The 25,756-nt window shown below is 30.2% G+C and overlaps 1 protein-coding gene across 2 annotated transcripts in view; it reads right to left on the reverse strand.

The window, feature by feature from the left end:
• The window catches only part of zyd (sodium/potassium/calcium exchanger zydeco), a 71,037-nt gene that overhangs the window by 41,256 nt on the left and 4,025 nt on the right, over nt 1-25,756 (reverse strand). Inside the window, exon 1 of one of the 2 annotated variants that reach the window (XM_014438666.3) lies at nt 20,907-21,013. The exons of the other annotated variant lie outside the window; for it this stretch is intronic. Within the exon in view, the coding sequence (XP_014294152.1) occupies nt 20,907-20,910 (4 nt within the window). The 5' untranslated portion in view covers nt 20,911-21,013. Of the gene's footprint in view, nt 1-20,906; nt 21,014-25,756 lie in introns of those variants that run through there. 2 annotated transcript variants of the gene reach the window in all.

Here is a 25,756-nt window from a genome sequence, read left to right on the forward strand (position 1 = left end):
GCTTGTATTTAGTCTGTAGACTGATATTAATTGTAAAATAATAATGTGTGGAAAAAAAAATGTTATCTTTCTATTATATTGTATCATATCAAAAAAATGTAATTTATAAATTTATATATGTCCGATCACGGATTGATCAGTATGCTGTGTAATGTAGCAACCCGATGTATTTGGGCAGCATGATTGAATAAATTTCTTTCTCAGTAGTGTGATGAAGTTTGAGCGTACGAATTACTAGAGGGGCGGCATACCCTAATTTCCTTCAAAGTAAAAGGGAAGCAAAAAAGTTGGAGTTTGGCTCTGCTATCAGGGCTCAGGTTTACCTCAGTTAATAGGAATGTCAGTCATTGTAATCAAAACTTATAGAAGGTGATTGGCTGTTCTTTCACGCTCTTGGATTTTATCACGGGAATCACCTTTTTGGCTTCACTTTTCCTAGCAGCTTACCTCCTCGAATTAACATACGGCCAGTGAGAGCTAGTTTGGTTAGCGTTTCCCAGCAACAGACAGAGGATCAACTTCATCATAAACATCTGCGGCTAAGGAGTGATTATTGCAGCCCACTATCAGATCCCCTCTATGATAGATTAGTGCTAACTGAACCAATCTGTTTGAATAATATTCGACTATATATTGTGAGTCATTGTCCACGATTTTTTTTGGAAATTATCGAAAGTTTCTGTAAATGTGAGAATGAGGTTTCTGTTACTTTATAGTAATAGTCTACAATATTTTTTTGCGGGAATTTTCAAGCCTCAACCTATCGGAGTGGCTTATTTATTTAAGTTATTTCTTCACCTTTTCGGAGACATCCCAACTCAGTATTCTATTTTGTCACCTTTAATACTAATTTATTTAACCATTACAATAGAACCGCATTTCTGGCAATTTTTTTTTCATTATTTATTTTTATATTAAAGGCTTATTATTTTTATTTATTGTTTCTTTTATATATCTACTAAATGTTTGATTTTTATAATATTTACATATTGTTAAAAGTTCCGATAGATAATTTTTTATTTTCGAGCTACTTTATTTTTTTTTCTGGATCTTCATTTAAAATACAGTAATCTCTTCTGAGGCTTCAATAAAATTTTTAAAAAATATTATGTCTAAATTACCAATAGGCAAACCATACATTTGAAGATAGGCTAATGTTTAAACAAATTATACTTTAAACTATGAAAATAATGTTTTATTTATACATTGGGCACGAGTTTATAAAAAAAAAAATTAAAATATTTTTAAAAAAATATTCAATTACAAATCACACTTATCGATGACTATATAGAATAGAATAGAAACACTATATAAACATGAATGCTATCGGAAAATGTCAGCTTTGTCTCATCGACGCGTTAAGCACATATAGCTCCTGGAGAGTTCAGTGTAGTTCCTGCAACCTCATTGTATACCTCAGTTGAAGGAAGAGATATTTGTATTAGTGCAGTTCATACTAAAATTTGAATTAGTGTATATTTATATTAATGATGATAAGTGATGTATAATCAGAAGTATTTTTTGCAGATCTGTTTACCCACAAGACAGAAACAATCAACCGAAGACAATAGAAAACCGATCCTGTGTCGGTACCTTTTGCATCAAGTATTATGATTAGGAATCAGATTTTTATATTTTCATATATTTTCTTTAGCAATTTCTACATACATTTTCTTGATTCCTAGGAAATTATTTCTAAGTGTTTCAACGACTTTACTTGTCGCTCATTTACTTTACAGGCCCATCTAACAAAAATTATATATATATTTTTTAAATAATATATAAATTAGTACAATAAAATAGTTATGAAAGGTAAAGGGTTTGAGTAATACATTCTTATTTATAATTTTTTTTTACATAGTTATATTTTATTAACGGTTACGTATTCACAATAGTATACTTTACTTAAAGTTTACTTTTATTATTTAGTCATATAGTTTTAATATTCTTAAAGTTTTACTTCTTATATTTTGTATTTTAATAAACATTGGAGCATTTTCTACTAAATCATATACAAGATCAACGTTTTTTAAATTTTTATTGGAGTATTTATTTTAAACTAGCATTCTTTTGCTACGCATTGAGCCCCTATAAGGAAGATTGTGCCGTCACTTTTTTTCAGACAGATAAAGGCACTGCAGTAAAAAAGGTTTGAGAACCGCTGTTTTAGAATGTCCAATAAGACAGTAGGATGCAGTGATGGGCAAAAATTAGCAATAGCTGAAACTACAACTTGTAAAGTTCGTTAAATTTTTTAAACAAATAGTTCATTCAGAGTACGTCATAACACGATTTAGATATTTCTGAAAAATACGAATTACATGGTAATTTATTAAAAATACGAATTTGGTGAATAATGTTTCTCCCTATTCATCCCTCTATTCTCAGTCCGCTGGTGTCGCTCAAGGTAGTATCCTTGGTCCCATCCTCTACACCGTCTATACAGCTGACATTCCAACCAATCTTAACACTATCTTCACCACGTATGCCGATGACACATGTGTGCTCGCTGTTAAAAATAACCCATTAATTGTATCCCAAAATCTCCAATCCCATATCACAGCGCTGGAAGATTGGTGTCGTAATTGGAGGATTAAGATAAATTCCAACAAATCCCATCAAATCACCTTTACCCTTCGTCGTAAATCTACTGACTGCCCTACAGTTTCATTTAATGATGTTACTCCTAACCCCTGTCGAACAGATCCGCTACCTTGGACTACATTTGGACAAACGATTAACCTGGAATCCTCACACCATATTAAAAACTGCACGTCGATTTCGACTATTACAGCACTTACTAGACAAACGGTCTAAACTTCCAACACATTACAAAAGACTGATCTACATGACTGTAATAAGGCCAATCAGGACATATGGAGTTGAGCTTTGGGACTCCACTAAACTTTCGAATGCCTCTCGTATTCAATCCTTACAATCCAAAATTCTTCGTAAAATCCTCATTGCTCCTTACTTTGTCACAAATAAAATCATACATAAAGACCTTAATGTTCCCTATGTAACCGATTTAGTCCGAACCAGATATCACTCCTTCCATTATAAACTCTCTAACCACTCAAACCCCCTAGTTTCTAATCTTGCATCCTCTTCCATCTCTGACAATCCTCCGAGGCGTCTGAAAAGAAGATGGCCACGAGACCAGCTAATGTAAAATGTCATTAGAGTGCTACCAATGGGAAGTTTCTCTACCCGCCTGTAACACTCCAATTTAACTTAGATCAGATTTACTAAATGTATTATAATGTACAGTTGTAAATAGCAATAAATAAATATTTAAAAAAAAAATTTCTCCAAACCTCTCTAAAAATATTCGGACACCTTTTATCACACAAACCGATGCATACAGAAACGAAAAGAAATATATTTTTTTTGTACGAAGATACTTCTACTATTGACCCTGTAATTTACACTCTTCGACTAAAACTGTACAAGTTGAGGGTACAGGTACGCCTCCTTTATTATATTTTTACGTAATAAGTGTACTGATTGACATATATATTTTAACTAAGCTAAAAGAACGTTCTACAGGTATATTGCTTGTTAATTAAGTGCATATGATTATCCAAGGAGAGAGGGACTGTGTGAGGAGGTTACATATCTTGGTGTGAGGATAAGAAGAAGATTTGATGCCATTTCTCACCTGGTGTATCTAAAGGACAGGTTGACCCTGTATCAGTATCCCGTTTTTCACATTTTTAAATATTAAATTAAAATTAAATTTTATTCACTTAAAATTTAATAATTCCTCAAGGATTAATCTTAATAGAGGATTAAAATAGGATCAGATAAAGTAATTTATTTATTGTCTATTAGGGCTTAAAGTTCGCATGTACTACAACTAAGACGAAACGAATGCGTTATCCTATAGTTCAGCATGAATAATAATAATAATCATCATAATGAAGGACTAACAAACCCGAAGGTTCAATGCCGATACTATCAATCGCTCTCTACATACATTCTACCAGTGATGCCCCTCCAAACCCAATTTTACTATATCAGTTTTAACGCAATCCTCCCATCTATCTCTATCTATCAAGTTCATCATGAATAAAAGTCAAAATTGTATTTATTTTTACAATGCTTTCTCTGCATTGCAGTTGAGCTTTCCTTTTTCTTCAATAATATAATTTAATAAACAATATTATTCTTGTCTTAAAACTTGCTTCATATTTATCTTTGCGGTTTGAAAATAAAAGAAATAGGTTCAACCCACATAAAAAGGCGGGAAGTGGTTTTGTTAAAATCCTTCATTTTAACACCGTAACAACATTTTTAGGAGTATTATATTACCAGCATTTGGTAAATACAAGAGAAGTAACAAAGTATCGATGACCGAAATATCCATGATCAACAACATTTCTCTTAATAATAAAACATACATAAAAAATTGAACAGACGAGTAAATATCTAGGGTTAGACATAGACGTTGATGGGAAGTTGTTACATATCGCCATGGTTGAGATTGGGCTTGGATGGAAGTCAGAGGAGGAAGTTTTGTAAGTAATGTTTGAGAGGCTTATTGCCCAATCAAAATTACGCTTGTGCTTAAATTAAATCCGATGTATTTATTGTTTTGTACATTGAATTATATTGTCCAATTTATTTTCCTCTAAGTATCAATATTTTCAGGCAAAATAATTGCAAATGACTAAAATACACTTCCTATGTGTAAATCACTTAAAAAAATTTAAAATGAAATATTTAATGGGGGTATAAAAAAAAAAAAATATGATTTTATCATAAACAAGGTTATTTAAAAAAACAGCAATAATTCCTATTTTATTAACAGCTATATTAAGCGTTCATTGATGTTTTTTTAAAGCCAATTTGTTATTTCAGTATTTTCTAAGCAGTCATATTGGTTTAAAATAATGAAAATGCTTAATGTAACTGATAATGAATTGAAATTATTACAAAACCTTTTTTGTTATGACATTTAGTAATATATATTTTTTCTTTATAAAAATATATAAATTAACATAGGTCTTGGATAAGACAAATAAATAAATGAGGATATAATAAATGAAATTCTTCCTTCAAAAGTAAAATAAATAAAAATATGTTTAAATTACTACACGTTTTGGTTTTTTTACTGCACTTGTTGGAATTTTTACAACCGTTTTTTTACTGTGAAAAGTCCCGTCTCTAGCACTAGCAGTTTCTATTCATTTCTTTTCCAGCTTATCTACACCTGGAATTTGCAATGGAATAGTGTAATTTTTTTTTTAAATGACTTCAAAACAAAAAGTACTTTGTTTCAGACTTCTTTACCAATATTCGACAACTTAAGAAAAATGTATGGGAGATGAAACGGAGCTAGCAACGCTAATCACGAGAAAAACGTGTATATTGTAATAGAATAGTAAGAGCTTAGAGGAGATGAACAATCCCGGTAGTGCCGGTTCGACTAAGTGAGATCCTGTATTTAAATACAAAATAAAAAAAATTGACTTAAGAAATAGGTGTTATATTCAAATTATAATTATTCTGGAAGTACGATTTTTTGCCTTAAGGCATGGCCGGTTTATCGGTCAGTCCCAAAACTGCCACACTTTTTTCTTTACGGGTTATGACTTCAAATAAGATTTTAAGACGAATTTATCCTGCAGGCAATAAATTGAAAATCGTTAACAACTCTCGGGTTTTTATGCGTGCAAATGGTGCGGAAAATATGAAAAAAAAAATTTAAAACTCTTAAGACGAAATAAATTTGAAAATATTTATTTGAAAACACTGTAAGTATGGGGGCGGTTGGGATGCTTATTAAATTATGCAATGTCGAGAGAATAGACGGTACCCATGAACTACTATTCATGTCGGTAATCTACATTTCCATCTCCTACTTTTTTCCTGGGGTGCGTGAGGGCCCTCAGCCTACAGGAGGCGACTCACCCAGGGTGGACGTAGGAGTGATGACCCTACCCTGTGTATTTCATTCGTAAATCCTTTAATCGTTTTCCTTGATTACTTTTCTTGAATAATTTTTTCAAATTTATGGTAACCTAATAATAACTTATTAGTTCTTGATCTTCGAGATAAATATCTTTGAAAAATGCTTGAATTTGATTTTAGACCTTTCCTTTTATAGCCGATATGAAAATAGAGCCGATGCACCGCCCTAAAATCGAACTTCATAGCAATTATGGACAGCACCTTAACAGCATTACTAGAATGATATTTAAGATTGATAAAAAGAATCGGTACAGTAACATAAAAAAACAATTAAAAGATTGCCTAACCAAAAGGAAATTTCTAGTTGATGGGTTTTCCTGAACAAAGTTTGGACTGGAAAACATTGACCCAGAGTGTAAGGGAACCCTGAGGAACCTAGCGGCGTCCTGTGTAAAGTGGCCAGGAAACAGGGAATTGAGAAGGCCGCTGCCTAACCGGAAGTGACGTGTTATCCCCTTAGTCGTGTGGGCCATACTCTCTGGGCCGACCAACAACGGCTAGTACTTTCTGCTTCCGATTCATCGGCCCACAATCCCATTTCACCGCCTAGCATCCCATGGTTGTAGCTCCCTCTCAAGAACGAGTCTTGTAAATTCAAATATTTGTTGAATTCAATCTAGGGATCAGACGGTATTTCTTAGAAATGCTTACAGGATGCTCTCACCTAAGTCTATCTTGGTTAAAAACACAAGAATGCTTCGGGTTTTTTTCACGAGATCAAAATTTGTAGCTGTTCTAATCACAATATTATTAAGTTATAAATGACATATATGAACATTATTTGGCCAGATAAGAGATTTTGCAGTATATGGTTTGTCATATTATAAATTCATCGAAAACCGGTTCAAACTGGACGTTAATTTCAGATGTTTATCGAAAGCAATAAGAATTCTGAAAACTTAAACTCAATAGCCATGTGTCCTATGGCCTATGATGAAGAGTTGACACCTTTAGCTTTTCATATTCAATTGGGAGGTATGATATCCAATTCTTCTTAAAGATTCATTAGGCAACAGTTAGAAGCAATGAAATTTACCATAATTTATTGACGATAAAGTTATACTGCTCATACTTCGTAATGCTATTCTATGACAATACATGTTCAGTAAGGTTCCACCTCTAATTTAAACCATATAAGTAAGGACAAAGCAAAGCCTTCGTATGCCAACTAATCAGTTACTTTAGGTTCAGTCAGAGTTTTGTACTTCCATGAGTGTCATCGTCTCAAATTCCATTGACTACTTTCGCTTATCCATTTACCCATGGTAAAAACTAGCTTCCTTGGATGACCTACATTTAACACTACGGTCCGTTAATTTTTTCTAAAAGGATAAATCATTAACCATTAATTATACGTTCTACATTTCATTCCTAGGAAATTGTTTGTTAATCTGATGAGCTGAAAATAACTTCCATTTAAACTAATCACTATTCTATATTTTTGTACCCCGTTTCGAAACGTGAAACGTAACAAAATGATTATGATAGATTAATAGATGAGGTATAGGATATGATTGACATCGAGAGACTCGTATATATGTTTGGAACGGTAGCGAAGATAGAGGCTTTATCTAAGTTGGAGGAGTTTTTGAGGGTTAGCGCGTGTTCAGATAGTTTAGAGACCAAAGGATTACGGGAGTTGATGCATGATTTGTGTTGGGAAATACGGAGTTTGAGGTAGCTAAACTGACCCTTAACCACTCTTTTAACTTTTATAAATCCTCTATCCATGCTACAGTCCCAACCATAAAAAATACCTCATAGCTAGAGTCTCTGCATATCACCCTTGAAGAAAAACCAGTTAAGTTGATAAAGATTACTTCTCCCTTAGTTGCAGACATTGCCCAAACCTTATGAAACATTATTAACTCGTACATTAAAACAACTTCAACCCTATTCTATCTACTCTAATCTATACTCATCTCCTTGAATTTACTTTTTATTTTTTAATTTTTGATTGATGTTAAATTTTTTTTTCTCCCATCCTGTTCTCTCAGTCTTACTCCATGTTCCGACTATTGTCGACACTCATTATTGTTACTATTAGTCATTGTTGTTTTATTTCGGACTATGTTTACATAGATGTAAATTAATTCTACATAAACTAGATATACAGTTATAGTATAGACTGTCTACCTAATATCTATTATATCTACTATATTTATATCGCATTCCATCTATTTGATTACTAATACATCTCCATTGTATTATCCATATGCTAGTTTTATTTACTTCATCATTATTTTTCTCATGTTTCATGGTTTTTACTTTTATTTAATTACTCCCCTCTGTTTATGTATTATTTTAACCTTTCATTTATCTTATACAATTGATCTCATCCTATTCCCGTTCTAACCTTTTAATTACCATATAACAATCATATACGTTAGATTTTTCGGTTATAAACCGTTGCCAAAAATCCATTAGAGTAGTAGACTATGGTGAGAGTAATTGTCAGTAATAAATTCCATTCTTTTCATCTCCTTCTACCTCACTCTGAGTTCTTAAGGTCGCAGGTTAATGTTAACTTTATTATTATTTTTCTTTATTATCTCGTTCTATATTTTACTTATCCGTTCACCTACCCCTCCTTCCCCCATATCTGTTATTGCACCTACACCTCATCTCTCTACTTATACCTCATTTACTTCACCACTCTTTCTTTTAGTTTTACCACATTTGTTACTACATCTATAAAATATTGTCTTCAATATTCATTTCTCTAGTTTTGCATTAACAATTCTATTACTCATTACTGTATTTGTTATTAATTTGAATTAACTGAACTATAAACTCTGTGGACCCCGGCTCGAATCAGCTGTGGCCAATAGATATTTCCTATTTCACTGTAACCGTGACTGTAAGGGAGCCCTTCCAGATCAACGCAGATCATCATAAATTAGGTAAAAATCTGGCGGTCGAGTGCGAGTTACCTCCTTGCACAACTGTTGGTCTAGTAACAGTATTTCTTTACAAAGAACTGCACCCCTAACCCTTAATGACTTGAAGTAATGAATTTTCTTCACATACTGAGTTCCTCTTTTATTCTAATTTATATTCTATTGTTCTGTCATATTTTAACCTGTTCGTATCTTGTTCTAATTTAACCCTGATGAAGCTACACATAGTGTGACAAACGCTGGTTATTAATAATTATTTTTTACTACTTTGTACATTTCTTGACCGCCACCCATACTACCTTCCTACCATATATTACATACGGTCAACCATTAAACTTCCATTATTTATTTATGAATGTTAAACTGTATCATGTTGTTTATTTTTATATCAATGTTGAGAGAGAAATGAATTCCTTTTTTATTCAATGGTTCATAACTTTCGCTTACTTATTTGATTTTTGTATATATTTTTTTAAAATTTTGTATATAGTTTACCACTTCTGTGAGTTGAGGCGAACTCTATTTATATATGGGGTATCGCCAAAGAGAAATAAGTAAATAACAATAATAATAAAGTAATTTCTTTGGATGTTAAAAAAAAAAGAAGATATATGTTGACGTATGAGGAAAATACACAAACGATCAGTTTGAATAATATTCACGTTATTGTGAATGGTTAACAGGTTGTTGCGTAAGTAGTGTCAATGAATCCTCTTTTTATTTTCATCTCTCTTCACAGATTGTCATGTCGGGGAGATAAAATCTATAATTTTTCAGGATTAAGAGGTTGATAACATACACCAAACGGGCAGAAAAAATCTTTCTTCCATAGTGGGCGTAAATAGGGTTACGCTGCTTGTCCAGGTTTGAGTTTTGCATATACGACTCTTAATTTCTGAGTAAGATAGACCGAAGAAGGTTTTTTGTAGTGAATTCAATCTCCATTCAGTGTTACAGTTTAATTGGCCAATTGAGAAACGTCTTGTTTCCAAAAAAAAGTAAAATATGATTCACGGTTTTAAAACTTGATACAAATGTCCTAAAATACTGCCCTATGGGAAACTCCTTTTTCTATATTATATATCCAGGTATATTTCACAACTTTTGTTAAAGCTATATTTTCTTAGGTAATATTTTAGTTATTTTGTTTCCTGCTTACAGAGCCTACTAAAGTAATCAACTGTTTGTCACAGAAATAATTGTGCAATTAGGGCTAAACATTTTAATCAGAAAATATTTGATAATACAGATTTGAGAACATTTCGGTTTCCTGCCGTGTTATTTCTGCTTACTTTGTAATATTAAAAAAAAAAAAAAAAGAAACATTTTATGCACTAGAAGTTAATGATATAATAAAGATATTAACTAATATGAAAATAAATTACGAAAAAATTTCAGGTCACAATTTTATTAGAAAACTAAAAGAAGTCAACTGAATATATGCAAAAAAGTTCTTAAGTTTAAATATTACAGGAGCCCAATGCAAGAAATCCATCTCAACTTGCATATCCAAATAATTATAAAAAAGAATTTCTATCTCACTTACTGTGGAAATACATTTCTGACTATACAAAACCTTTACTAATTAGCTAATTAATTTAGTAAAGTAACGAATTTAGTAATTATTTTTATTTTTTGTCTATAACTCCAAAAGGGTTCATCCTAGCGGAACAGTTATAGTATAAGAAATTAAATTCTGCCTCGCATGAGTAGCATAACATATTTATATGGTTTTAATTATGACGCAGAATTTAATTTCTTACAATATAACTGTTTCGCTAAAATGAACTGTTTAGAAGCTATAGACGAAAAACAGAAAAGTGACCTAATTAGTTACTGTGTTAAATTAATTTTATCAGAAAACCAAAAGAAGTCTATTGAATATAAGAAAAAAAAGTTCTTTAATCTCTACGCGTCCTACACGGTTAAGACCAAGGTACAGACAGTGACGCCATTTTTCAATTTCAGGCGCTTTTTAAATATTACTCCATTGAACTATCTTAAAGTTTCTTCTTCCCATTTCAAGTTAATATTTCAAAAGTGATATAGGAACGTGGCTACCCGGGGGTGTTAATGGGGCGGGTCCTGCAGGGAATTATTGTCTTTTTTGTGTTATGATCTCCTCTTGTGAGATTGTGACATGTACATCGACCAACCTACTTGCTTAAAAAAATCTTCTCGTTTAGTAAAACTCCGCTGACTGGCTATTGGAATTAATCAGCGGTAAAAATAAAATACATTCTATAATTAATAAATACGAAAATTACTAAAAATAAATAAATTAATGACACCAATAAATAATTGAAAAAAAAAATACTAAATAGGAAATATAATCACCAAAATAATTGACTTTTTGACTAATATTGGAATCTGAAAAAACGTTTGTACACTTAAATTATGTATCTAAAGATGTTTTTATTTAATTATATAAATAAATTTAACTTTATCATATATTAGTATACATATCACCTTTATATGAAATTTTGTATTGAATTTAATATTTACCTAATATAAGAGTTAAATTAATATTGTACTTTTTCTTTTTGTACATTCCGGGTTAACGGGATCTCCTGTTTAACCGGCAAGGTCTCGTACCCGAATTGGATAGATAATTGGAGTTCTGTACTTATATCTTGTACAACTTTGACTAAAAATTCGCTAATTGTGGTGATGGATGGCAGAGCGTGTTGATTTACAAACTTAGCATTATAGTGTCAAAAGGGGTGCCGGTTCGAATCCGGCCTGAGCGGGTTGACTTTAATTTTGTAGTGAACCTTTGGGATAGAATAGGTTGGTAATTTGTAGGATAACGCCTTAATTCCTATTTCATGTTAGTGAACTTAAGGACCTAAAATCATAAGTAAAACAATATAAAAAAAAATTGCTAAGCTTCCGAAAAAAACAAGGCCGCAAGTGATCTCATAAACAACCGGTCAACAGGTGCAAAATATTTAGTAGTTTAACGGTGTAAACTATTAGCCTTATTTACACAGTTACACAGTTACACGGTGTAAACTATTATGCAACAGTTAATGTAGAATAATAAGTAATTACAAAGTACTTGAACATTGGTGGGATTGAACATTAACAACTGAATAGAATATTTTTTCTATCACCATTTTAGCCATGAAATGACATATTTTCTAAGCATTTATAATTGACATACTGCTGCTATTCTTCAATTCAACTTGATAATTAACGATCTTTTTAAATTTAATTTTTTTTTTTAATTTAATGGTGATACATAAATAATGTAAGAGGTAAATTTTTTTAGCATCATACCAATTTATAATTACTCAATTTATTTTTACTTCATTATCATTCAAACGATCATTTGGTCAATTGTTATGTGCGTGAGCCTAGAATTCGCAAACAGCTCAGAAGCGTAGCGAATCAGTTTTCGGAACGTGTCCAAGTGAATTAGTCACAATTAAGCGGCATCTCACTGCTAGTCTAGGTTTTGGAAGATACAAAAGGGGATTATTTCTTTTATGAATTCGTCAAGAATTCGGCGTAAGATCTGAGGATAATGTAAACGAGAAGCAGCAGTATGTATTGATAGACAAATAATTCAGCGGCAGAGAAGTGTAAAATAAACTTTATTTATCTATATTGAGAAAATATAGAGACTAAGACATTATATGTATACAACATCAATTTACAGACGAATACATGCAACTGGTCTCATAGAGTGTCCCCTGCCAACTCTGTTTGACTTCTATTCTAAATTCTTGTTTGAATCTGAATGTCGGCATTTTAATAATAATTACTATTAGTGTATTAATTTTATATATCAAAGAAAATGCTTAGTAAATGTTTGTCTTGCTGTTCATTCACAGATATATTGGTAATATCTGGTTTAGACTGGACATTTTACCAAATACTCAAAGTCGCATATGTATTCATGCGTAGAGGAAGAATTTATAAAAGTAAATTTAAAAAAAAAAGTTAACTATTAGGTAATTTATAATATTAGCTCTCCGGTATTTTATCAAATGTTTTTGTAATAAAAATGGTATTTGATATATTTTTTGTTAAGACGACATTCAATGAGATAACTAACCTCTAGTATTTACCGAAGCCGTAACATTTTTTCGATTTCCTGGAAAACTGATATTTTCTAAAAGAAGTATTTTAATTAGCTTTTTTTATTTATTAGCAATGTACTGGTTTTATCAAGTGTTAGGTGTTTCATAAAATAGGTGTTTAATAAGAATAATTTGTTTTCTATCATTTTATATTATTTTTGCCGTTTATGGCCCCAGGAAAGAGCTCCTAGAAAAAGGAAAAAATGAATGACAGGTTAGCAAGTTTTGAATTCATTACTTGCCGTAGCTATCACCATACCTAAAGTTAATGTCCTTTTGTAAAAATAAAATTTACATTTTATTATGATTAATTATGGTTATTCTTATAAAATGAGATCTTGAAATCAATGATTAGGTAGACATTTAGTATGCAGTGATTTTCATCAAAGTTCAATTAACCATTTTACTTTTTGCTTATGGCCGCATTGGCATGAAATGTTTTTGGCCAAACATTTCAAATTAAAATTCATTGGTAGATTTATCGCTTAAGCTTTACTTGATAGTGGTTTTAGTCAAAACATCTAGTCCATAAGATAAGAATAAGAACATTCAGAATATTTGTTTTCCTGCATATGGGGGTTTGTTGAAAAATAAAACTTGAAATATGTATTTTGTTATTTTAGATTATGTATGTGTTTTTTTAGGAGCAGAATAAAATGAGTACAAAAATATATCATTTTTTGAAACGTTTTCAAGTTTGTCCCAGTTTTTTAGGTGTATAATAACCAAAAATAACTTTGCTCTCTCCTAGTAAATAAAGATCTTTACTAATACTAATACTAAGGAATTGTTTATTTAATAATATTAATAAGAATGAATATTTTCAATCAATGATTGTGCATTTAAGCAATGTTCAAATTCAAACAAAAATTTTTTACACTAAAAAAAATGCTTTATAGTTTATACTCTAATATTAATTAGGTATATTTTATCTATGTTTAGTATTCTCTTTATTCTGTAAAAATAGTATTAAATAGATTAAAATATTATTATTTTTATAACGAAATCATTTTATTTATTGATATTTACAACTGTATTTACATAAAAATATATTCAGTAAATTTGATGTAAGATCATAATGGGATGATACAGGCATATAGAGAAACTACCCATTGGTAATACTCTATAAAATACCTAACAGTGAATATCAGAAATTTTCAAATAATAAATATTTTAAAAAATTCTTTTATATAATATAATAAAATAATTTTTTCGTAACATGAGAATATATTCATGACGTTAATTAATTAGTAAAAGTGTCTACTCAGTCTTCACCACAAGAATTTTATAAAAAAAAAAGTCACAGAAACAGATATGATTAATATATCTTCGGATGGACAATAGCAAGGTGGATTCTGAATTATTACTGTTTGTCTGCGATGTACAAAGTTAAATTACCAATAATAATTAGTTATTGTAAATTAATTTTACAATAGTGATAAGAATGATTGTGTTCACGAAATACAACACTTTATTGACGGTGATCATAAACTAATGTTGCTTCATAAACTATATTATGAAATTTGAAAAATCTTTGGCAAGTACCCATAGGTAGATTCTATATCTATTTTTTGTTTTTACGCTAACATAACAAAGAAGCCATGCTATCTGAAGATCAGAGAATCTCGATAATCTACTTTATTAATATTAATGTTGAAGAACAACATTATGGCGCACTTTGGTATGTATCTGTATACAATTTAATTTGTTGAATCCATCTCAAAAAATTTTTTAAATTATTTTTTCATAGGGAAAAAGTAACAGAAATATATCATGAAGAGGTCTGAATATTTGTTGTTTCAGAAATATTGCTTAATGAATCAGGCCAAGAAAGAACATAAATGTCCTAGCTAAAGCTGAAACTTGAAAAATAAATATTGCAAAATTATTAAAAAATATTCTCCTTTTTTAATTAACTCAGCTAAAATTCCAATCTGATATTTTACTCCTAACTGGGTGGTTAGGAAGCAATAGTAGAAGTAACTATCTGGGAAAGATTTGATATTAATACCACTTACAACAGTCGTGGGAACATTGTTTTCAATAAAACGTTTTTGGTCAAACAAGGAAAGTATTAGAAAATAGGCTGAAGTTACAATACCGATTAAATTATTTAAATAATTTAAGATATGTTTAATATTATTGCACAAATGAATTCAAAGATTATTATAAAATAAATTGATTTGTATTTATATATTGCTTACAAAAAAAAAATTTGGCAATCTTAATGAGATTGTTTGCATAAAGTTGCAACAACCAAAAGATGCTTCGATTAAAATTGGTCAAAACAATTTTTTTATAAGAAAAAAGTAAGTCAGATTCGTTTTTAGCGTCAAATAAAATTTGTATTTTCATAGAAATAAAAAATAAATTAGTATACTAATTTAATAGATTTAGTAATTAATTGTTTGTATTTATAATAAAATCAACTACAATGATCCAATTTACTCTAACAGATTAATTTAATTCTCCAACGTTTCGGCCCTCAGACCATTAGTAAGGAGACAACCTCAATTATTGACTAGTCACAATTTCTTTAAAATATGTCTTTCATTTACAGGCTAATTGAACATGTCATTTAATAAAACATTTTGTCTCAATACAAAAACTATTCTTCAAAATTGTTTTTCCCTTTTTTACTAAAAAGTTGTTGATATGTTTAGTAAAAAAAAGAAAAAAAAATAAAGAATAGTTTTTTTCATTGAGAGTGTATGTTAAATTATATGGAATAGGCAATTAGTCTGCAAATGAAAAACATTTTTTAAAGAAATTGTGACTAGCCTATAATTGAGGTTGTCTCCTTGACCAAAACGTTGGAGGATTAAAATAAACTGTTAAGAGTAAATCGGATCATTGTAGTTGATGTCATTATTGAAAAAAATGGATAATTTCAGGTAAATTTTTTTAAAATAATTTTTTGCATACTGATGTCTAGCTTTGACGTGACATTCATAACCACCCTTTATCCTGATTAAGTATTATTGTAATTGTGTGAGAGTTAAATTTGTGCTCATTATACATTCAGAAAAATAAATTTTATTCCTTTATAAATGGGAAAAAATATTTTAAAATTAACGAAAATTCCAGAAACGTTCCATTTTTTACCTTTAGTTCTAATCGGTTTATATAGGTCTGATCTGTGCCTTTCTCCCTGATTTGAACTAAAGTACCCCTAGTTTCCGTTTAGTTTGGTGGAATTATTCCAATATTTGTGATTTTCAGAAACATTTGGAGCAAACAAAAAAAAAAATGGGTATAATAAAGCCCTAAGATCCAAACCGGACGTAATTTTCAGAAATGGGAAATGTATTAGTATGGATGATGTAATACTATTTCAACTTTCTTGAAATATACGGCGATGAAAGGGGAATGGGTAAACAAGGCATTGAAAACATATTGCATATAAATAAAAAACATATAATCTAATCTAACATAAAAAATTGTTTAATACTTTTTTAAATTAATTTCTATCTCTTGCTGATTGAGATAAAACGACTTACGATATGAATACTGCACAGAGAAAAAAACACATCTTGATGTTTTCTATTCAATGCTTGCACCACTCTGGGTAAAAAATTCAGAGGGGTACATGGAACCAATAACGTGTAATAAAATGTGCCATATAAACTCACAGTTTTTTAAATTTATGTTAGCGAAAAAATTGAAGGTTGTTATTTAAGAAATGAATAATATTATCTTTTCAATTATTATATAAATAATCACTAGATTTTCAAAAATTACAATGTTCAATTATCAACCTTGTAAACGTAATAAATAAATATCGATGAAACCTAGTAAAAGCAACAGTGCTAGCAAAGGCTACTTTTGCTGTAAAAATTCAGTGATATATTGTAAATAATAAATTTAAAAAACCGTTCCATTAAAAACAGCCGTTTCGGGAGCATTATTTCTTGAAGAAGATTATACTCATGCAATAGTGTATTACCTTTTTGACTATTTATTAACGACCCACAGATAAAACAGTGCATAAATAGAAGTAGCTTTTTATGAAAGTACTTATTACCGAATAAAGGTGCCGGATGATTGTCTCTTTACTGAGGAGTTAAGCTTTAACTTAAATCGAGCCCCCTCAAATGATTTTATAGAACATTTTTTTTTTAATATTTTATATTTCTTTAATTTATTTTTATTTGACATTGAACAAAATAATTCAAGTATCCCATCATAGACCTACCATAATAAAATTATTACAGTCATTATTCGATACCGAAACAATTAATTAGCTCTTATCTTTATTTTTGTTAGTTGGAATCTGACTATCAATTTTTTACTTAATTAATCTCGAATGTCTTATCCCGCTCAGACACCTTGTTTTCTTGTTCACTCCGGGTTGTAAATTGCAAAGTGATTAAACAACGTAGCTGTACTAATTTTTTAACTACATATTTATATTTAATATATATATTTATATATTTATATATATATTTATATTTAACATCGTAGCTGTACTAATTTCCTAGCTGTACTAATTTCCCACAAAGATCTCAATATTCCATTTGTAGCAGATTTAATCTAGAATAAGTGAATTTTCTTTAATTTCAACCTCCTTTCTCACAAAACTACAATACTTCGTAACCTTTTTGTTCTTTGTTCCCTTCCATTCCGATTCCGCGGTATCTGAAAAGGAGATAGGCCCTGGACATCCTATCCTATAAGTCATCGAATCCCTCTCAGTCTCCACTGGGATTCAGTACCAGAGAAGCGGTTGGACCGGGAAGTTAACAAGATCTCGTTTTTCTTCATAAGTGGGGGTAAAGTTCGGTTCACCGTTCCCCAGCTGAGTGTAAATATTGTAAACAGGAATGAATGTGTTTAAGATATTATTTTACTTTAAGTTTAGTTTTCTTTTATTAATTGCTTTGTTAACATTTAATTTATATATCTTGTAAATATAATGTTGATATCCTCTCTGATTTCTTTTATCAATGTCTGAATTTATGTGATAGAACATATGTAGTAATATACTACATAAAAAAAAGATATCCTGAAAGTGCTACCAATGGGTTGTTTCTTCAGAAGATATTATTATAAGTTTAAATTAAACACATTTACTTATTGTATTTATTTATAAAGTTAAAAATTAGCAAAAAAACAATTTATGAAAATAAGATGTATTAATTTTTAATCTTTTAAAATTTTAGAACTTGCGAGATAACAATCAGTAACAACCTTTGTTTAGGAAATTATTGGAATTAGGATCTTATGCTTCAGCAACCAAAATTTTTTGTTAAAATATGTTTAATTTAATCATAATATTATAATAAAATATGTTATTTTAATCTAGACTAAAGAAAAAAAACACATTAAAGTCAATATATCATTATTGTGTTGGTAATTATTAGTGAAATTTATTAATTATAAGTTAAACATTATTTTAGAACTACTTTTTAAATGAACAATATGTAATATTGTTAAGGTTTTGTTATTTATTTATTTTTACTAAAACGTAAGGCAGATTGGTGTGGTAATCGAATATCGAAGATTAGTTCTTATCCTTCTTAAGCTGTTATTAATGCACATAGCTTCGGTAGGGTAATATTGTTTTCTGTTTTAATATCGAACATTGAAAGAGTAAAATAGTTGTCTACAAGAGAAACGGGAATTTATTATGTTTGATTTAGACTGATCTTATAGGAGGGATAGTTTAAGGAATAAAACAATATTTCAGATACTTTTTTTCGTTTATGAAGAGTTCCTAAGCGTGTTTAGTCTTTAACAGTTCAAACTTTAAGAATATGACACAATTAGACAACCTTCTACCAACTAGATCGTCATCACTTCAAAATACTTAAGCCAGAAAAGAAAACAAAGCTCCTATTAGAGAGCCTTAAAGCTTAGAATTAAATAACCAAAATTATCAGGAAAAACCTATTGGAGTGCAGAAAAACTTTGCTTTTTCTGTCTTTTGCAATATTTTTCAATTCAGAAGTACCATTGATTCTCTCAGACGAACAGCTCTTATAATCTTTCTTAAAATCAGATCCTAGCAGGGAAAACATTTTGAATCGATAACAAGAACTGAATTTTGGTACCTGTATGTACTTTTGCTACACCCTTTGGGCGAGTATATTTATATATATATAGTGGTAAGTGGTTTTCTATAATTTTGAGGTATTTTCAATAAAGTCTTGTCAAGTATTATTTTTATAACTATTTTTTCCCTCTCGAATCTAATAAACTATAGTCAGTAACAGTGTATTTTAAATAAAATTGATGAATATAAAATTTACCAATTTATAAAGTTACTAGTTTACCTAGGGGTCACCCTTGATAGACATCTGACACTAGCTCGCCACTGCACCAAGAAAATCAAGCTTGTTAGGACCAAGTCTTACAGGCTTAATCACCGGCTAACTTCTACTAATCTCTTCCTCCGTCTCAAATTAATAATTTATAAAAGTGTGCTTAGGCCAGCCATACTTTATGGAGCACCCTTGCTGACCAATATAGCACCAACTACAGCCAAGAAGCTCCAACAGTTTCAGAACAGTATGATCAGACGAATAGTATGACATACTTCATTACAAAGAGCAAAGCCTGACCACATACATACAATACTCGACCTACCGACGACGACAGAGTTCACATCACGAGGAGGGACATCAATTTTTTTTAATTGGCTCCAGCACTGCAAAAAACCTCTATTCAGGACAATGGGGCCGACAGGACGGCCACAAAGATGGCAGACTCACACAAACAGACTCAGTCTAGACTGAGGACAAGTTACTGAACCATTACTGACACAACAAGCCTGGTGTGCCCCGACACCATCAAACTAACACACAAACTACCTCTTATCCGAAATATCTAATTACCTCAGTCCCTCTTCAAATGAATTCCTAATGCAAAGATCTTTCCCTCAACCCGTTTTTTTGTCCATCTTGACCTCAAACCCACGCACCCATGGGGGTCAGAAATTTTTTTTTTCCAAAAAAGTTATAGATTATAAGATTTATTTAAAAATTTGTATTGTAGAAAAATATTAAAACAGAAAATTAAAAAAAAAAAAAAGGATCTTTGGATAGTTGGAATAATATTTTTACAATTTAAATACAGTTTTTGACAAACAAATATTAAAATTAAAATAAATAATGAAAAATAACGCGTTTTAATTTACTTATTTTTAAAAATTTTTATCAATTTTTTTTTATGAATAATATATTTTTGATCGGAGTTGGGCAAAACCATTGATTACTACATGAACTATAGTTGTTATAGGTTAATATTTTAGTTATCAATGCTTCAAACAAAAAAAAGTACCAAATTGCTTAGTTAATTACAAGAATTAGTTTGGGAGGAACAGATAAGATCTTTTAATTATTCATCTACAAATATAATTAATTTAGCTATAGTTTTAGCTACAACTAGTTTTCCCCAACTCTGCACGTAATTATTATTCAATATATTTTATTTTAGAAAAAGTTATATGATTTTTAATTATTAAATAAAATAATAAGCTTAAAAAAAGAAAATTGGCTATTACTTAGCGATCGTAATAATCGTTTCGTAATATAGGTTATTACCTTTTTACTATTGAATATCTGAATATATTCTACTTTCTAAAAAGAGATATCAAGTTTAGTATTAAGGTTGATTAATAAATATATAACATTTGAACATATTGTTTTTGTTGCTATGTTATTAGAATGTTCGATGGATCACAGTTCAAACAAGAATTATTCACAATTAATAGTAGTATTTTTTTTTAATGATACTAAATAAATAATGCTGTATACATTTTAATATTTCTCGTTTATGACTTACTGAATATAGTAACGTCTAAATGTTTTTGTCAAAATCTATATCAAAAAGGAATATAAATTTGAAATAAAAGGTAGTCCTTCAATTTCATATACTATTATAAAGCATTACAATAAGAATAAAGGATAGAAATAAAAAAAAAATTATGTGGTTTAATTACCCATGATAAAGACAAGCCAGTACCCAGGACGATCGTGAGCACACAACCTAGCTTCATAACTCCCCCCTCTCTTTTAGCAATACCAACATGGAGGGGATTCTCAGCTCGTGGAAACACCTTTCAAGATAAAGCTAACGAAAAATGTATTTATTATTTTCTTATCTAACGAAGTATTTTTTTAAATCTCATTGATTTTGATAAAATAAATATAAAATTATGCGGAATACATTGGATTTAAATAATCAAAATAGGGTCAGGTGAAGACATTTTAAAACATAACACTCTTCCTAAATTAAAGGTTAGTAAGAATTAGCCACTTCTTTGTACTCGCTGTCGTTCATGTTTTGGTCCAAGCTTGATGTGTATTCAAAGAGTCCACTATGCTTTCCAATTTATGAGTAAAAATTAAGGATCTAGAGTTTTTATGGCCAATTAAAATAATGCATAAAGATTTAATAACCAATATTAATATTTATGCATTTTTCCTTTTCCTCTGTGAACTGTCCTTCATATATATCAGGTTATAATTTGAAAGCGCATCAATTAATTTAATTGCATACTATTATGAAGCTTATCTCATGAAAATATTTAAAATATATTACAACAATACGAATAAGAACCATGGAATCATTTGTGCTGTGAAGTCTCCTTTCTCCGTTAAAGATTGTTTTACCCTTTCAGCTTGAGAAGTAATTTTATGATAAAATTAGGATGTTTGATGATGTATGATCATCATACAATAATGCTTATTATTGTTTGCAATGTTTTTGTTTGTAAATTAATTGTTTGTAATGACGTCATTGCATTGTATGATGTTTATTATTATAATATGTTTTTATAATGTTTTAAAAATATTTTAAGCATTTTTTATAAAATATTTTAAGCACATGTTTTTCTATAGTACTCATCCTTTCCCTATTGCGGACGGAATTGGTTCTTTGTTATGATGTATTATCTTATGTGTATCTTACCTGTGACTACTGTATAAAGTGAGTTAGGTCCGAAAAACAGAGTATAAAAAAAAATTTACTGTAGAAAAACGAAAATTTTTTAAACCAGTTTATCTTGAAACCGTTTGTATTGTAATCTCAACTTTCTTAATGTACAAAACACAGTAAGTAAAGTAACTGATTATTAATCATGTTTTCATAACCATACCATTATGACCTTAAAATGACATTACGAAAGGAATTGACCACCACAATTAAAGGAATTAGGAGGTTGTCTCGAATTTGAATTTTGTGAGCCTTCCAATTCAAAATTAATAGAACTATATATTAAAAAAACAAATCCAAGTTTTCGAGGTATTTTATAGGGAAAAAGAATAATTAATTTTAAAAAATCACTAAGAAAGTGAATACTCTAGAAGTAACCTAAAGGAGTCAGTAATAGGGAACAGGAATACTAAGCTAAAATATTAATTTTATGTTTAATGGTTGCTGTGACTAAGCTGAAAGGTGGGCTACTGGACAAGGATGGTATCTTCTTTGCCGGGTTGCCACTTGTCATATAAGAAGAAAATACCATAAAAAATACATTATATTGTCAAGTATGAAAAAAAATGTGACCAGTGTTAAAGTTTTGATTATTCTAGTAGCAAGAAAATACAATGAATACTCAAAACTTCCGTTTTAAAAAGAATGAGCCATTACTTTTTTGTTATGGTACTTATTTTCAGTAAATAATTGAGTACGTAATTATATTTAATTGGGTGTTAAAATAAATAATACATTTTTAGGAACACGTCTCGGTAATGAGAACTGAGATGTATAATTCAACCGAAAAATTAATGATTAAATGAAAACTCATTATTATTTTTTTTTGAGTTGGAAAGCGAAATGAACAGCATAGATAAAAAAAAAAAACTTGAAATTATCTTCTGAATGTAATATACTTGGAACACTATTTTTGATTTTATTTTATAAGGATTGTGAGACCTAACCTACGGTAAACTATCTCTATCAAGAAAAAAACATTGCCCGATGTCAAGTGGTACATGAACTCAAATAGTTTAGGTTATAATTTGCAATAACAAAAAAGATAATAAAATACATTTTATACTGCTACTTTTCATTAGGACAAAAATAAGTACAATAAAAAATTATTCCATAAATTATAATTTCCATTTTCATCAGAATTTTTACGACCCCATTTTGGATCCAATAAACCAAGATAAATGAAGCCAAGGTCTCTTTTCACTAGCTCTCCAGATACACTTCTATACCTTAACCACTATATGACTTGAATGATGTTCTATCAGAATTATTTATAAGACTCCTTTGTTCATATTACTCTTTTAATGTTTCCATAATTTAACCAATATTTACTGATGTAAACCTTGAATATAAAATAATATAAATTGAATATACAATCACACAAATACTTTGAATAATATGTTCATTTAAAATTATAAACGGATATTCCCTTTAGGTAAAAAATGTATGTTTATTAATTTTTTTTCTTTTTTTTTTTTTAATGAAGGATTAATAAGATTGAGTCATTCATAAAACAAAATTATAAATCTCATGAAACATAAAACGGTTTCCAGGAATGATATAATTATAAAAAATATAAGCTCCTTGAAAAACGATTCTTGATACACCAGTAACAATGATAACGTGGAGGAATAATGTCTGAGGGTGAAGTATATTCTCATTTCATTTAATTGTGGGATGTTACGTACAGTTGCTTTAAACATAGTACTGCAATTAACAATATACATAAATATAATTTCTTCACACAAATGAAAGCACTCTTAAATCCCTGGCAGAGGTTTACCTCTATCTTCCAGAGGTCTTTCTGGCTGTGGTCTACTTCTTCTCGTCCAACCATCAAGCTTGAGGAGGAAGAACCCACCGACATCTTCCACACATGAAGGAAATCCTTGAAACACTGGTTCACCAATCCTCATCCAATGATTTTCTGGAAATCCTGTTGAGCATTCCCTCTCGAAACATATTCGATCACTTCTTCTAGCAGGAGGAGATCAAGAGGCATGTCCCCGATATAACCTGCACTGCTTCACTGCCTATTTCGCTATCTGTGTTGGGAACCCTAAGAGAGACGATACCTTAGGATATCTTCCTCAACTGAATCTCTTGCCCGTAATTTCCACAAGATTTCAAAGAATAATATTGATAATTATGGATTTCCAATAGAAAACAATGAGGTAAGCATTATAAATTTTATGCCATAAAATATTTCACTTCCTCGTTTAAAAGAAACGATTTTAATACCTCAGCCAAGTGATTAGATCTGATATCAAACTATACTGATAATAGTATGATGAAACCAAAGGGAATGTATAATAATAATAGTATGACTTTACACTGTCTTCCAATTTCAGGCGCTTTTTAAATATTGTTAGATTTAACTATCTTTAAGTCTCCTCTTCCCGTTTTAAGCAACTGAGTCAAAAGTTGGAAGTAATACCCCTTATAATGCCATGTGTCAAAGGAAGGACACTAAATGCTTGTGTATATATTAATTTTGCAATTTATATATTAAATAAAGGAGGTAAGTAAAAAAAAAGCCGGGAAGGATTGCCTTTTTTGTGTGTATACCGTTTTTACTTCTGTGTTCATTATATAAAGGGTAAAGAGAACCAACATTAATAACTATAATATTGTTAATAATAATCGACAATCGTTATTGATATATAGTGATCAATATTCAATGCATATAGAATAACAAAATACTAATGAATCCAAAGTAAATTTATTTTTTGTAATACAGATCCGAATCTGATAAATTTAGTTTTGTATCATAGACAATTTTATTATTTTTCAAATGAGTTGCTATATACTTTTCTAGGGGATGTGTAGTTTTAGATATCTTAATTCAGTTCAATCAAAGCCGCATTAACCACGTAGCAAATGCTACGTGACCCACTTTTTTGGAGCCTCACATCTAGAGCAGAAGTATTTAGCTTGTAAAAATTTTTATTGCCCTGGCTACCGTGAACATATTTTTGCTTTGAAGAAGTTTTTAGGCTCTACAAGTATCACTTACTAATTGCCACGTACTGGCTTAATCCGTCTTTGATAATTATTTATCAAGAGTAAATAAATATGTATCTCTCTTTTACCTTGTAACTGCAGCGATATGGAATCAAGGTCTTATTAAGTAGAATGTTCTAGGAGGGTTCACTTATCGATTCTGCAGTGACATGGGGACAAGGAGGTTAAGATGGGCGGGGCAAGCAATCCATCAGGACGCTCCTATTGAACAATGGTCGCCGCAGAAGTCAACAAGAGTACACGAGCGAGCACAATGGACGGATAGGAACAACAAATATGCCACAGAACTAAACAAACTTAATTGGAAAGTACAATCCCCGAGAGGTCTATGCATATATCAACAACGCCGGTAGATCTGAAGAAAATCACGCGATCATTCTTCGTAGATGACTCAGAATGTTGTACGATGGCCAAAGTGGGTTTTTGGATTTGAGAGAATAGGGTTATGAAGTATAGGCTGTTTAAGTCACAAGGTCTACACCGAAGCTGGATAGAAGAATCAAAATGTAGAGAAGATGGGGTGGCGATGCAGAGGCTCAACAAATAGACCATAACGCCAAAGTAAATAATTATAAATATGTACACACATAGTTCTGGTCTTAAGTGACTAGTAATAGGTAAGTAAGTCCAGTGCGATATTTCCTTCCTCTTTTAAAACTTGCATTTATAAATATAAGGTGTAACTCATATTCGTCCCTAATGAGTTTACCATTTAATGAGTAAATAGCTGTTATTCTATGAGATGTAGACATATGTTTTTATCATTTTACCAATAATATTTTTAAAAATAATTATTTTAAGAATATTTTTATTACATCTGATTAGCAAGTT

The sequence above is a fragment of the Halyomorpha halys genome, unplaced genomic scaffold, assembly GCF_000696795.3.
Source record: "Halyomorpha halys isolate HHAL.00 unplaced genomic scaffold, Hhal_1.1 Scaffold64.1, whole genome shotgun sequence".
NCBI classification, from domain to species: domain Eukaryota; kingdom Metazoa; phylum Arthropoda; class Insecta; order Hemiptera; family Pentatomidae; genus Halyomorpha; species Halyomorpha halys.